We start from the raw sequence: 15806 nt of genomic DNA on the forward strand, positions 1-15806 counted from the left end.
GGGGTGTTTCATAATCAGAGTTGTATGTTTTTTGATGATGATCTCCCTTTCTTTGTTAGTGGTTGGGATGCTGAGCCATTTTGTCATTTTATTTTTTTGTTGGTTTGTTTTACAAGAACATAAAGGGAACTGAGAAAAAAAAAAAAAGAGAGATTTCTTATACCTGAACACTTGACTTCATCTCTTCTGGACTTTTCTATCCTTGAACCCTTTTGTCAGATGGCTGGAAAACAGAATGAACTTAGGAAAAGTCTGCTCATATTATTTATAAATTCCAAGTTCAGTTCTTGAGTGGTTATGTATTATTCCCAGGAAAATGAAATCTAGAGGAACTATAATGAAAAGGTCTTAGAAATAAGTTTGTTCCCAGATAGCTGAGTGGCTGCCTCATGTGTCTACCATAGAACTCTTGCCTGTTGGATCCAAATCCGTCTCAACACTCTAGTTGGATGCTATCAGCAACAGATATCTCAGAAGCTTGTCTTTTCCAAATTGCATTGCTCAAGACAGCAGTGATTATATTATAAACTAACAACAAAAAGGAAAGGAGACACACAGAGTTGTAAGTGGTGTTCACTCACCAGTTGTGTGAATCTCTGCTCCAGAGCTTGATATTCAAGTGAGCTCTTGTTAAACAGGTCGGTGGAGAAGGGCATATTGGCCACACGCAAACTGAAGAACACCACCAACTCTCGGCCCCTGGCGGCGACAGTCATGGCGCTGGTGGTGATGTAGTGCAAACCTGGGTCAGGAGTGATGTTCTCCAGGAAATAATCCTGGCTGGAAACATACCCACTGAATCCTGGGACCTCAGAGGAGGTAGGAGTGTTAGTGAGATCCAGTCCATCTAAGTCTTCCTTTGTATCTTGGCTGCTGGCACTCAACTGGTCTTCTGAAGATGTAGGCAAGTGTGAAATTTCCGGAACCAATGGGCTGATGGCATAATAATCATCAGTGGGGACAGTAAGCCGTGGGATTAGTACTGCCCGGTCAATGGACATTATGTCTGTGGCACTTTGATCAGTCTGAGAAAAGATGCTTGATGCAGTGAAAGAAGGTAGAGTTTCTGATAGGGAGGTAAAGGTCAACGCAGGTGGAGACAAACCATCCGTGGGTGAAGCTCCTGAGACCAATTCATTATGTCCAAGCATCCCCACAAAGAATAGAGAGCAAAAAAGAAAATCCAAAGTTAAACTTAATTTTGGAAAAGATAGCATTTGAATTAACTCTTTTAATATCATATTTGGTTTTACTTATTTTTTAATTTCTTAGATTTTTTTCCCCCCGGTTTTATTGAGATATAATTGATAGACCTCACTATGTAAATTTAAAATGTACAGCATAATGGTTTGACTTACGTATACAGTAAAGTAATCGCCATGTTTAATATCATATTTCAAAAAGCAAATTGGTACAGAAAGGGCAGGCAGCCGTATATCCACACTTAGGGAGACAGAGGCTAGGTCTCTATAACCATTTTATTCAGGTCCAATACTTGTGGATATGTGAGTCTAAAAGAGCACCGATTGCCTAGAATTTTAGGAATTACTGCCCAGTGAGACATAGCACACATTGCGACCAGGTGGTAAAAAATGACTAGGTCAGCAGGTGGTACAAACCACAGATGGCTTTGGGATAGACTTGGATCCCACATACCCATCTGGAACACTCAGCCAGTTAGTTGGGCACTTTGGGCCTGAAAATTTTGTTCACTTTCCAATCATGTAAGCCTGAATTTTATGCAATTGGATTTTTTGGGGATCACAATTATCACATTTCGGTAGTTTTACCAATCAAAATTTAAATCATGCTTTTCCAAAATTGGATAATCTAACTGAACAATTTGCCTGTTTGCAAAATAATATTGAAAGTGTGAAGGTATGGGTTACACACAAATAATTTGAACTTTTCATTGGCCATGCAAGTAAATATTTGATACTATTTAAAGGTTTTTTCATTCCTACAAGATTATATCTTGATAATACTATGACTTTGCATTGATTTCTTGAGTAAGTACATATTGAACTACTGAAGTCCACTCCCTTTTTTTGTGCAAAATTAAAACCAATAAATATTTATGAACTAAGAGAGTGGTTATATGAAGCTTTCAGATAAAGAGATTGGTGGGTTATTAAAATATTCCAATAAACCTAAATTTCACAGCCACTGACAATATTTAAGGCATTAGGTAGATCAAAACAGGGAGCTTTCTGTGATTACTTTGGTGGCATTTTGGCAAATAATGTGGGAAAGCTATGCTCAAATTCAAACACTAAGCATGATGAATGGACTGTCTGGAGGCAGATATAATCTTTGGACTCTCAGTCAGCTAATTTACTAGACTGCAATCACCCAAACTGAAATTCCAAGTGATAAACAGCTCTGAAAGGTGGAATCATATTACTTTTATTAGTTTCTTAAAATAAAAACTGTCTATGGTGAATTGTAAGCAGATTTCAAAGAAATTCCTCCTTTTTTTCCCCCTTGGAGGATGCCTAGGTTTGTCTACTATCAGAATGATGTTTCCTAATATCTAAAATCTTTCTGGATATACACTTGTAGTTTTATTCACATCTCCATTGCTACGGACTGAATGTTTGCCTCCTCCCAAAATTTATGTGTTACAGTCCTCATCTCCAGTGTGACAGTATTTGGAGGAACAGTCTTTGGGAGGTAATTAAGTCATGAGGATGGAGCCCTCATGAATGGGATTGGTGCCCTTATAAATAAGAAGAGACATAAGAGATGATCTCTTTCTGCCATGTGTAGATACAGCAAGAAGACATCTGTGTGTTAACTGGAAAAAAGACCTTCGCCAGGAACTAGATCACAGCAATTTGATTTTGGACACTGTAGCCTACAGAACTGTGAGGAATAAATTTCTGTTGTTTAAGCCACCCAGTCTATGATGCTTTGCTATATAATAGCAGCCTGAGCTGTCTAGAACACCCGTGGAAGGATCTGGGATGAGTGAATTGAACACTTTGAGTACTATCAGTGGTTTGATTTGACCTCTTGGTGTTATGGAGAAACACATTTGAATTCATCCTCCTGGGATGCGATCTCAGCACCCCTCCAGATGACCAGGGCCAGGGAAGAAGGCCAATGACATATGTCTTCATTCTTCTCTGGGTCAGCATCTCACTACTCACACCTTTTTCACTATACAGACTTCAGTCAGATTAAAACAGTCCGCAGCATTACATTATCAGCCAACAAAAATGAATTTCTTTCCCGTTTTATAGCCTCTTAACATTAATCATTCACATTCACAATAAACCCAACCAAGTTCGCTTCACTGATAGAACAGTTGGCTATTTAAATGTACATTGTTAGGTGAAAGACAGGGTTCCCACTGGACTATACTTACACTAAATCATCATTTGTTTATCTGAAATTTAAACTAAGTTGGTTATCTTGTATTTTTCTTTGCTGAATTTAGTATCCCTATCTAAGTATGATTTTAAAAGACTCCTTATATTCTCTCAACTTGATATTGAAACCAGTAAGGCTATAGTCAGAGCCTGACAGAGACTGAGACAGAACTGTGTTTGAGCACCTCCTATGGAGGTACAGGGCAGCAGTGGACTGGACTGCCACAGGGGCGGGGGCTCTGGGTGCAGCAGACTTGGGTATGGTATAAGCCCTCTTGGAGGAGGTCGCCATTAATCCCATCATAGAGCTGTCAGAACTTACACAGGACTGGGAAATAGACTCTTGGAGGAAACAAACAGAACTTTGTGTGCAAAAGGACCCAGGAGAAAGGAGCAGTGACCCCACGAGAGACTGACCCAGACTTGCCCGTGAGTGTCCAGGAGTCTCCAGCAGAGGCATGGGTCAGTGGTAGCCAGCTGCAGGCTTGGGGGCAGTGAGTGTAGCAGTACATGCATGGAATCTTTTGAAGGAGGTCACCATTATTTTCATTACCTCCACCATAGTCTGGCACCAGGTAAATAGCAGGGAGGGAACACAGCTCTACCCATCAACAGAAAATTGGATTAAAGATTTACTGAGCATGGGTCCCACCCATAAGAACAAGACCCAGTTTCCCCCTCAGTCAGTCTCTCCCATCAGGAATCTTCCATAAGCCTCTTATCCTTCTCCATCAGAGGGCAGACAGACTGAAAACCACAATCACAGAAAACTAACCAATCTGGGCACACAGACCTTAGCCTTGTCTAACTCAATGAAACTATGAGCCATGCTGTGTGGGGCCATCCAAGATGGATGGGTCATGGTGGAGAGTTCTGACAAAATGTCATCCACTGGAGAAGGGAATGGCAAACCACTTCAGTATTTTTGCCCTGAGAACTCTATGAACAGTATGAAAAGGCAAAAAGATAAGATACTGAAAGGTGAACTCCCCAGGTTGGTAGGTGCCCAATATGCTATTAGAGATCAGTGGAGAAATAACTCCAGAAAGAATGAAGAGACAGAGCCAAAGCAAAAACAACACCCAGGTGTGGATGTAACTGGTTATAGAATCAAACTCCGATGCTGTTAAGAGCAATATTGCATAGGAACCTGGAATATTAGGTCCATGAATCAAGGCAAATTGGAAGTGGTCAAACAGGAGATGGAAGAGTAAACGTTGACATTTTAGGAATCAGCGAACTAAAATGGACTGGAATGGGAGAATTTAACTCAGATGACCATGATATCTACTACTGTGGGCAAGAATCCCTTAGAAGAAATGGAGTAGCCATCATAAGAAAGAGACTGAAATGCAGTACTTGGATGCAATCTCAAAAACGACAGAATGATCTCTGTTCATTTCCAAGGCAAACCAATCAATATCACTGTAATCCAAGTCTATGCTCTGACCAGTAATGCTAAAGAAGCTGAAGTTGAACAGTTCTATGAATACCTACAAGACCTGCTAGAACTAACACCCAGAAAAGATGTCCTTTTCATTATAGGTGAATGGAATGCAAGTAGGAAGTTAAGAAACACCTGGAGTAACAGGCAAATTTGGCCTTGGAGTACAGAATGAAGCAGGGCAAAGGCTAGTAGAGTTTTGCCAAAAGAATGCACTGGTCATAGCAAACACCCTCTTCCAGCAACACAAGAGGAGACTCTACACATGGGCATCACTGGATGGTCAATACTGAAATCAGATTGATTATATTCTTTGCAGCCAAAGATGGAGAAGCTCTATACAGTCAGCAAAAACAAGACCAGGAGCTGACTCAGATCATGAACTCCTTAATGCCAAATTCAGACTTAAATTGAAGAAAGCAGGGAAAACCACTAGATCATTCAGGTATGACTTAAATCAAATCCCTTATGATTATACAGTGGAAGTGAAAAAGAGATTTGAGGGATTAGACCTGATAAACAGTGTGCCTGATGAACCATGGATGGAGGTTTGTGACATTGTACAGGAGACAGGGATCAAGACTATCCCCAAGAAAAAGACATGCAAAAAAGCAAAACAGCTGTCTGAAGAGTCCTTAAAAATTGCTGTGAAAAGAAGAGAAGTGAAAAGCAAAGGAGAAAAGGAAAGATATACCTATTTGAATGCAGAGTTCCAAGGAAGAGCAAGAAGAGCTAAGAAAGCCTTCCTCAGTGATCAGTGCAAAGAAATAGAGGAAAACAATAGAATGGGAAAGACTAGAGATCTCTTCAAGAAAATCAGAGATACCAAGGGAACTTTTCATGCAAAGATGGGCACAATAAAGGACAGAAATGGTATGGACCTAACAGAAGCAGAAGGTATTAAGAAGAGGTGGCAAGAATACACAGAAGAACTGTACAAAAAAGATCTTCATGACCTAGAAAATCAAAATGGTGTGATCACTCACCTAGAGCCAGACATCCTGGAGTGTGAAGTCAAGGGGTCCTTGGGAAGCATCACTATGGACAAAGCTAGTGGAGGTGATGGAATTCCAGTTGAGCTATTTCAAATCCTAAAGATGATGCTGTGAAAGTGCTGCACTCAATATGCCAGCAGATTTGGAAAACTCAGCAGTGGCCACAGGACTGGAAAAGGTCAGTTTTCATTCCAATCCCAAAGAAAGGCAATGACAAAGAACGCTCAAACTACCACCCAATTGCACTGACACGCTAGTAAAGTAATGCTCAAGATTCTCCAAGCCAGGCTTCAATAGTACGTGAGCCATGAACTTCCAGATGTTCAAACTGGTTTTAGAAAAGGCAGAGGAATCAAAGTGCCAGCATCTGTTGGGTTATTGAAAAAACAAGAAAGTCCCAGAAAAACATCTTTTGCTTTATTGACTATAACAAACTATCACCACAAACTGTGGAAAATTCTGAAAGAGATGGGAATACCAGACCACCTGACCTGCCTCCTGAGAAATCTGTATGCAGGTCAGGAAGCAACAATTAGAACTGGACATGGAACACCAGATTGGTTCCAAATAGGGAAAGGAGTACGTCAAGGCTGTATATTGTCACCCTGCTTATTTAACTTCTATGCAGAGTACATCATGAGAAACTCTGGGCTGGAAGAAGCACAAGCTGGACTCCAGATTGCCGGGAGAAATATCAATAACCTCAGATATGCAGATGACACCACCTTTAATGGCAGAAAGCAAAGAAGAACTGAAGAGCCTCTTGATGAAAGTGAAAGAGAAGAGTGAAAAAGTTGCCTTAAAACTCAACATTTAAAAAACTAAGATCATGGCATCCAGTCCCATCACTGCATGGCAAATAGATGAGGAAACAAAGGAAACAGTGACAGATTTTATCTTCCTGGACTCCAGAATCACTGCAGCTGGTGACTGCAGCCATGAAATTAAAAGATGTTGCTCCTTGGAAGAAAAGCTATGGCCAACCTAGACAGCATATTAAAAAGTAGAAACATTACTTTGCCAACAAGGTCCATCTACTCAAAACTATGGTTTTTCCATTAGTCATCTGTGGATGTGAGAGTTGGACTATAAAGAAAGCTGAGCACCGAAGAATTGATGTTTTTGAACTGTGGTATTGGAGAAGACTCTTCAGAGTCCCTTGGACTGCAAGGAGATCCAACCAGTCCATCTGAAAGGAAATCAATCCTGAATATTCATTGGAAGGACTGATGTTGAAGCTGGAACTCCAATCCTTTGGCCACCTGATGTGAAGAACTGACTCATTTGAAAATACTATGATGCTGGGAGAGATTGAAGGAGGGAGGAGAAGGGGACCACAGAGAATGAGATGGCTGGATGGCATCACCGACTCAATGGACATGAGTTTGAGTAAGCTCTGGGAGTTGATGATGGACAGGGAGGCCTGGCGTGCTGCGATTCTTGGGGTTGCAAAGAGTCAGACCTGACTGAGTGGTTGAACTGACTGACTGAAGGCTATAGTCAATTCTTTCAAAATAAAACTTTCTTCCAAACCTTACCACCATTTATAAATGTATTTTAAATAATTGTTTTCATCAGATTCTTATGCAAAACACCTGGCAACAACAAAAGCCATTCTGATCTTGAAGAGTTTACACTGCAGTGGAGATGGCAAGCACAAAAAGCCAAGGCCATTTATTTCATCATGAGGCATGCAAAACAGATCCAAAACAACTTGACTTTTTAGGTATCATGTCAAAGAACATTAAGCAAGTTAAAAAAAAGAAAAACAAAGAAAACATTAAATTCCAGGAAAAGAGAAAGTAAATATATTTAGGGCAAATAGGTCTGCTGTGAATACATAATGTAAACACTGAATATTGATTCAATAATAGTTGTTACCATACTGAGAGGGAAGGGTGTTGTAGAAACTCAAATTCCTAATTGCAGTAATAGGAAGTCAGTAAATAATATATGAAACAGATGGCTCAAAGGATATATATTATTTAGAAATAAGGCAAGAATAAATGCCAGAAGAAAGAGCAGAGTTAAAAGGGAGTACTTTTGGTAACTGGGCCTGCACAGAAGGGGAGTGTGAGGTAGCAAAATGCCATATTTGTCAGAATACTTTAATACGATTTGGCTTTAGAAAAAATTACACTTTTTATTTTGAGACAACTGAATATTCAAATGCAGTTCTAAAAACAGTGGAGAGGGGCATCAGTGAAAATGGCAGAGGAAGAAACTCCAAAAGTGAAGTTGTCCTTCACCTTTGAAAGTTACAGGTAGCAAGTAGCTGTGATACAATAAGAAACACATATTTGTCTCTGCCTCTAGTTCCTGACACAGAGCTCCTAAATTTCTGAACCTTGGGCAGCAGCAGCTGGAAAAGCCTGTAGTCAAATCTGCTTCAGGGAGGAAATGGGAGCTGTGCATGTTTGCCCACTTCCCCTGTGCTAAATTCAGGGTGATGATCACAGGAAGTGCTTGGTGTTCATTTAAAACTGCTCCTTTCGTTTTCTGTGGCTCTGGGGGACTTGTGAATGATGAATGCCATTGAATGATGAATGCCAGAGCTGGGTGACTTGGGAGCCAGTTCCTCCTGTGGCAGCCATAAAAACTGGGAAAGCTCAGCTTATAACTTGTAGATCAAAAGTACAAGTGACAGCCTGGCACTTTGGTGTCTACGGTAGGGGGCCGTCTTGAGGATCTGAGCTCTTTATCTGTGGGCTCTGTAACAACTCCAGGTGTTTAGTGCCGTAAATAAGTTGTAGGACACCCAGTTGATGTCTGGAAAGTTAAGCATTGGTTGATGTAGGAAAACTCCCTACACATTTGATTTTAGAAGTGCTGTGAATAGAAAAATAGTTCGTTTAGTAGCCAAACCCTCAGGAACTTTGATACCCAGAGCCCTCCTCGAAGCAGTTACTTGATGATACATTCCAGCCAACTGAAAGGTAAATCAAAACAGAGAACTCAGGAATGGAGAAGCTGTGACAGAAGGTTTGAGATTCAGCCTTAAATTCATTTAAACGTGGAAATCTGTCCAAGAAGCCACAGGAATTGTGGCAGAAGAATCAATTTTAAATTTATAAACCTTGACTTGATGGACATGAGTTTGAGTGAACTCCGGGAGTTGGTGATGGACAGGGAGGCCTGGCGTGCTGTGATTCATGGGGTTGCAAAGAGTTGGACACGACTGAGCGACTGAACTGAACTGAACTGACATTGTATAATAACTCACCTAATTATCAAAACTTGGGATATGGGGGAGTGAAGATGGCTGGACTGTGAGTGTTCTGATAATCCTGCGTTTTATGACAATACATCAAAATGCTGTTTAATGTTGGTACATAGACAGTAAGTGTGATAATGTCTCAAATTAATATTTTAGGTAATCTTTTTTAACCTTTAGGGATCTTTTAATAGTGAGTATCTCATAAAGTAAGGAAATATTTATCTGAAATTCAGCAATTTCTTACATTTTATCTCAGATTCATTTTCTTATGTTAAAGTCAAATTAAATTAAATATAGTCCATTTTATTTGAATAGCTTTCCAGAAGCATTTCATATTTATAAAAGCATTTAATCTAGCCTATCTTTTAAAATGTATTGAGAGATAGCTGGAAAGATAGATTTAGCATTTAAATATTTGAGGGTAGCACAGTTTTAATATTATTTTATTTTCTCTTTTTGGTCATTTTCTTCATCCTTTAACACTTTAAATAATGAACATGTATCATTTAAAAATATTTTTAGAAGTCTATTGTTTAGTCTCTTAACATAAATATATGTAATTTTTTCTTGGTGAAACTTGAGGTCACTGAAATCTCCAATATTATCTTTTTGTGCACTGTGAAATATATAAATACACATTACATAAGTAAACATTTACAGAAATACACCGTTTTAAACATGTTTCCTGTAGATGTTATTTTAGATTTTGTAAACTTCAGATAAAAAAAATAGCTCCTTGGTTAACCGAGGTAAATGTAAAATTTCACATGTACCTACTTCTTAAGTAAAAATCTTATGCAGAGAGTCACCACAGAAGTAAAAATATTTTACTACCAAATCTTTATTACTGTTAACATTAAAATAAAATTTCAATTAAAACTGAAATTGTTAAGAAATTTAATTCCTACACCCTGGAGGACCTCATTGTGCCTTATTACTATTTTAGTTAGATGTTTCTATGGGGTTATGGCCTCAGAATCTAGTCTTAAACTCTTGAGAGGCAGGGAGAGGGAAAGATTGGGAGTTTGGGGTTAACAGATGCAAATTATTATATATAGAAAGGATAAACAATAAGGTCCTAAGCACAGAGAATTATATTCAATATCTTATGATAAACCATAATGGAAAATAATATAAAAAGAACATATATATATATATACACATTATATATATATATATATAACTGAATCACTTTGCTGCACAGCAGAAATTAACCCTACATTGTAAATTAACTATACTTAAATAAAATAAATTAAAAGAAAGAATATTAAGAGACAGGACTGAGGATGAAATGGGAGGAAACTAATATTTATTTGACATCTGTTATGTTTTAGGTACTGGAATATTAAAAAAAAAACTTTGTTTACTTTAAGGCATTTTATACATTTCCACAGGATTTTACACTTTGATGTCTTTGAAATATCTAATTATGTCTTCTTAAGTGATTAGAGTACTTAAAAGAAGTGATTCATGGCTATGTGGTTGAAGGTCCTCTGACCAGAGGTCATCATCAAAATGAACTATGGCTGTCAGTGTATTTTAACAAATCAAGCAAGGCACAGTTTTTTCAAGTTTAGTTTGTTATAGTTTTCCCTCATTAAACAAAAATGCCTAATCTGTGATATCTTATTACACTAAACCCTGCCTCATATGCTATAAATACTCAGAGCCCTGAGTCACACCTGACTACTTCCTCTCTTCCTTGTAGCATAATTTCTAATGGCTTTCAATTTAGAAGCTTAGAATCAGCCCTCTAGGAGGAAATTATGAGTATGACTTGAAAAAAGAGAACAACAATCCTTGGTTTGTTGATGACAATAAAATTTCACTGAAGAAGTGAATATTTGGGGCTAAAGAAGAAATTGTGCCAGTATTGTGGTAGTGATTGAGGACAAAATGGGAGGAAACTAATATTTATTAGTTTTAATAACATGGTCATAGTTTGGTTCTGAATGGCTTCTGAATCATTTATTCCAAGATTATTGAAAAGGTGTTTTTCCAGCTTTGACTTGCAAAGTGAAATAATCAATATATTTTCTCTCTACTGATAATTTCACACATGCCTGAGGGAATAGTAAAGATTACAATTACATAAAATGTGCATTTGGGACTGTGGAAAGACCACAGCACATTACCTGATATGGTAGCCTCTTGTGGGGTTCCTGATGAAACTACCTTCTGTTATTAAGATCCCCATAGATTCCCCCTCCACACAGCAGAGGGCTGACTTCCACAGAATGCTATGGAAATGAAGACGCAAGACCCCGAAGTTAGGTCGTGAAAGATATGACTTCCTGCACTTTGCTCTCTTGGATGAATTGCTTTGAGGGAGGTCAGTCGTCATGTTGTGAGAACACTCAAGCGGCCACGTGGAGAGGCTTGAATGGGGAACAGCTGAGACCTTCTTGTGGGCAGTTTGCAAGGTTCTGAGTAAGTCGTCTTGGAAGCAGATCCATCAGCCCCATCAGTCAAGCCTTAAGATTATCGCCTCGCTTGACATCTTGGCTGCAACCTCATGAGCAACTCTGAGCCTGAACCATTGCGCTAAATTATCACATAGATTTCGAACCTACAGAAACTGGGAGTGACAATAAATGCTCATTGTTGCTTTCAGCCACCAGATTGTAGAGTCATTGTTTATTGCAACAACAGATAGCCAATCCACACAGAACCCCTTAAGGACCTGGCATTGTAGGATTTTAGGTCTCTAAGTCTCTTACTCTAGCTTTTATTAGAATACCACAAAGGATCTGGCTTTGGTTTAAAATATTCCCTTTTTTTCAAATGAAAATTTAAAAAATTTTTAATTTTTTAATTGAAGTATAGTTGACTTACAATGCTGTGTTAATTTTTCAGGTGTAGAGCAAATAATTCAGTTATATATATATATATAATATATGTATGGGCTTCCCAGGTGACTCAGATGGTAAAGAATCTGCCTGCAATGTGGGAGATCTGGGTTCCTTTCCTGGGTTGGGAAGATCCTCTGGAGAAGGGCATGGCAACCCACTCTAGTGTTCTTGCCTGGAGAATCCCATGGACAGAGGAACCTGGCAGGCTACAGTCCATGCAGTCACAGTCAAACACGATTGAGTGACTGAGCATGCGCACAAACACACACACGCATATAAACATGTAAATTCTTACATATATATTCTTTTCAGATTCTTTTTTCTTATGGGCTATTATAGAATGTTGAGTAGAGTTCCCTCTGCTGTATAGTAGGTCCTTGTTGGTTATATATTTTATATACAATAGTGTGCATATCTTAATGCCAAACTGCTAACTTATCCCTCCCCCTGCCTTCTCCTTTGGTAAGCATACATTTGTTTTCTATTTCTTTGGACCTATTTCTGTTTTATAAATACATTCATTTGCATTATTTTTAAAGATATCATATATAAGTGACATCATAGGGTATTTGTCTTCTCTGTCTGACTTAGTATGACAATCTCTAGGTCCATCTACATTTCTACAAATGGCATTATTTCATTCGTTTTTATGGCTGAGTAATATTTTGAACTGTGGTGTTGGAGAAGACTCTTGAGAGTCCCTTGTACTGCAAGGAGATCCAACCAGTCCATTCTAGGGGAGATCAATCCTGGGTGTTCATTGGAAGGACTGATGCTAAAGCTGAAACTGCAATACTTTGACCACCTCATGCGACGAGTTGACTCACTGGAAAAGACTCTGATGCTGGGAAAGGTTGGGGGCGGGAGGAGAAGGGGGCGACAGAGAATGAGATGGCTGGATGGCATCACCGACTCTGTGGACATGAGTTTGAGTGATCTCCGGGAGTTGGTGATGGACAGGGAGGCCTGGCGTGCTGTGATTCATGGGGTCGCGGAGAGTCGGACACGACTGAGCGACTGAACTGAACTGAACTGTATATTTCATTATATATATGTATGTATGTATATACATATACCATATCTTTCTTCTTTTACAGAATATGTCATAATCTACATAATATATGCTGAAAGGCTTTATCAATATTCTAATCTGCAGTGTGGACATTAGATGACAACCTATTTACAGGAAGCTTTTAGAACATAGTGTGTGTTTGTATTTATGGTGGGAAGAAGGGGAGGACTGAGCAGAAGGAAGGACAGATAGACATATCATGCATGTTCAAGAATGTAGTTTCTATCCTCAGTGTTGCTGCTCTGACCTAATTTACCTAATCTAAGTTACCATAGACAACCTCCATGCTAGGTGCCCCCAAGCCAACCAACTCAGTACCCCTTTTCCTGAAAATATTTTGTAATGCTCACCACATGATCCTGAAATGAGCTTCATCAAGAATATAATCAAGCACACACACATTTTCAAAAAATCAATGCATGGTTCAAACTGTAATATAAACAAGGGGGCAGGGGGATAGTCAGGGAGTTTGGGATTGACATGTACACATTGATATATTTAAAATGGATAACCAAAAAGGACCTACTGTATAGCACAGGGAACTCTGCTTAATATTATGGAACTATCTAAATAGGAAACAATTGTAAAAGAATAGATACATGTGTTTGTATAACTGAATCACTTTGCTGTACACCTGAAAATAAAACAACATTGTTAATCAACTATACTCCAATATAAAATAAAAAGTTAAAAATGTAATATAGAAGATAAAAATTAATTTACAATAGTATAATATGTAATTCGAAAGGCATTACAACACCACAAGACATAATGAACTAGTCAGATTCAATATGTACTTACATCTAAACATCTATAAACATCACTTCTATAAACATCTATAATCACCAGGGTCTTCCCTGGTGGCTCAGACAGTAAAGAATCAGTCTGCAATGCAGGAGACCTGGGTTTGATCCCTGGGTCAGGAAGATTCCCCTGGAGAAGGGAAGGGCAACCCACTCCAGTATTCTTGTCTGGAGAATTCCATGGACAGAGGAGCCTGGTGGGCTACTGTCCATGGGGTCGCAAAGAGCTGGACATGACTGAGCATCTGACAGTTATCGCTTTCCTAAACATCACTATGAATTCTATAGCTATAGTGGCAGGTTCAGATGTTGTATTGGACACAAACACAGTGATCACCACTATCGTAAGAGTCGTACATGGTTTTCTGAATTGGTGGCTAACACTTCATAAAGTTCCCTGTACATATTAGTTGAATTTGCAGAAAACTTCAGGTTAAATCAAATTTTGCAAAATGTATTTTACAAATTATATTAAAAAAGTGTTAGGAAAAAGTGTGAAGGACTTTAGTGTCTTATCTAGAGCACTTTCTGGGTTTTCTGATCTATAGGAGTCCATGCCATTTATTATTTATGCTATCTTTTAGTTGTAGTATACCTGCTGCTGCTGCTAAGTCTCTTCAGTCGTGTCCGACTCTGTGCAACCCCATAGACAGCAGCCCACCAGGCTCCGCTGTCCCTGGGATTCTCCAGGCTAGAACACTGGAGTGGGTTGCCATTTCCTTCTTCAATGCATGAAAGCGAAAAGTGAAAGTGAAGTCGCTCAGTCGTGTCCGACTCCTAGCGACCCCATGGACTGCAGCCTACCAGGCTCTTCCGTCCATGGGATTTTCCAGGCAAGAGTACTGGGGTGGGCTGCCATTGCCTTCTCCCATAGTATCCCTGCTGCTGCTGCTGCTAAGTCATTTCAGTCGTGTCCGACTCTGTGTGACCCCTTAGACGGCAGCCCACCAGGCTCCACCGTCCCTGGGATTCTCCAGGCAAGAACACTGGAGTGGGTTGCCATTTCCTTCTCCAATGCATGAAAGCGAAAAGTGAAAGTGAAGTCGCTCAGTCGTGTCCGACTCCTAGCGACCCCATGGACTGCAGCCTACCAGGCTCTTCCGTCCATGGGATTTTCCAGGCAAGAGTACTGGAGTGGGCTGCCATTGCCTTCTCCTGTAGCATACCTAGAGTAATGCAAATTATTCTTGTTCACGAAAGACAAAGGGTTTTTGTCAGAGGGAATACAATTGACTATTTCCATGTGGATATTGACCAATTTTGCATATACTTGTAAATATATTTCCTCATTTTTAAATTGCTGATTGTGCGTTGTTTGAATTCTCCTTCAAACTGCTCATCTTACTTGTTGCCTCATTATCAACAGTTAATTTGTAACGTACAAAATCTTTGACTTGTTTTATATACGAGAGTAATGAGTAATGGAAGGTTTTAATAAAGTTTTAGTTTTACATTAACATGGGGCTTCCCTGGTGGCTTAGTGGAAAAGAATCTGCCTGCTACGGCAGGAGATGTGGGTTCCATTCCTGGGTCGGATCTCCTGGAGAGGAAATGGCAACCCACTCTAGTATTCTTGATTGGGAAATCCCATGGGCAGAGGAGCCTGGTGGACTACAGTCCATGGGGTCACAAAGAGTTGGACACAACTTAGCAACTAAGCAATAATAACAACACCTTTAACAGGAGTCAAGGTATAGGTTTAGAAATTTATAGTTTTTCCCCCTCATATATATGAATATCTGGAGACAGAATATTTGAATATTTGATTCAATTCTGCTTTTATTCCAGTCAATCATTTGTTTAATAAATATTTATTGCATACTGAGTTTTGGCCAGACCTGCTCTTAATTTTTGGTTACATGGTATGTACCAGATACAGATCTTTTATTTTTTATAGTTTTAAACTTGTGTTTTCTATTGAAGTATAGTTGATATACAATGTTGTGCTAATTTCTGCTGTACCGCAAAATGACTCAGTTTTATGTATATATATATCACATTCTTTTTGATATTCCTTTTCATTGTGGCTTATCCCAGGATCCTGAATAT

At 39.1% G+C, this 15806-nt stretch overlaps 1 protein-coding gene across 1 annotated transcript in view; it reads right to left on the minus strand.

Moving 5' to 3' along the window:
• Positions 1-15806, minus strand: part of IMPG1 (interphotoreceptor matrix proteoglycan 1) — a 164099-nt gene that overhangs the window by 36541 nt on the left and 111752 nt on the right. The window contains 1 exon segment of the mRNA XM_055433698.2: positions 582-1123. Coding sequence (XP_055289673.2) covers positions 582-1123 — 542 coding nt within the window.

Source organism: Moschus berezovskii, chromosome 10 (genome assembly GCF_049115385.1).
Source record: "Moschus berezovskii isolate FMDL1 chromosome 10, NW_MosBer_1.0, whole genome shotgun sequence".
Taxonomy (NCBI): domain Eukaryota; kingdom Metazoa; phylum Chordata; class Mammalia; order Artiodactyla; family Moschidae; genus Moschus; species Moschus berezovskii.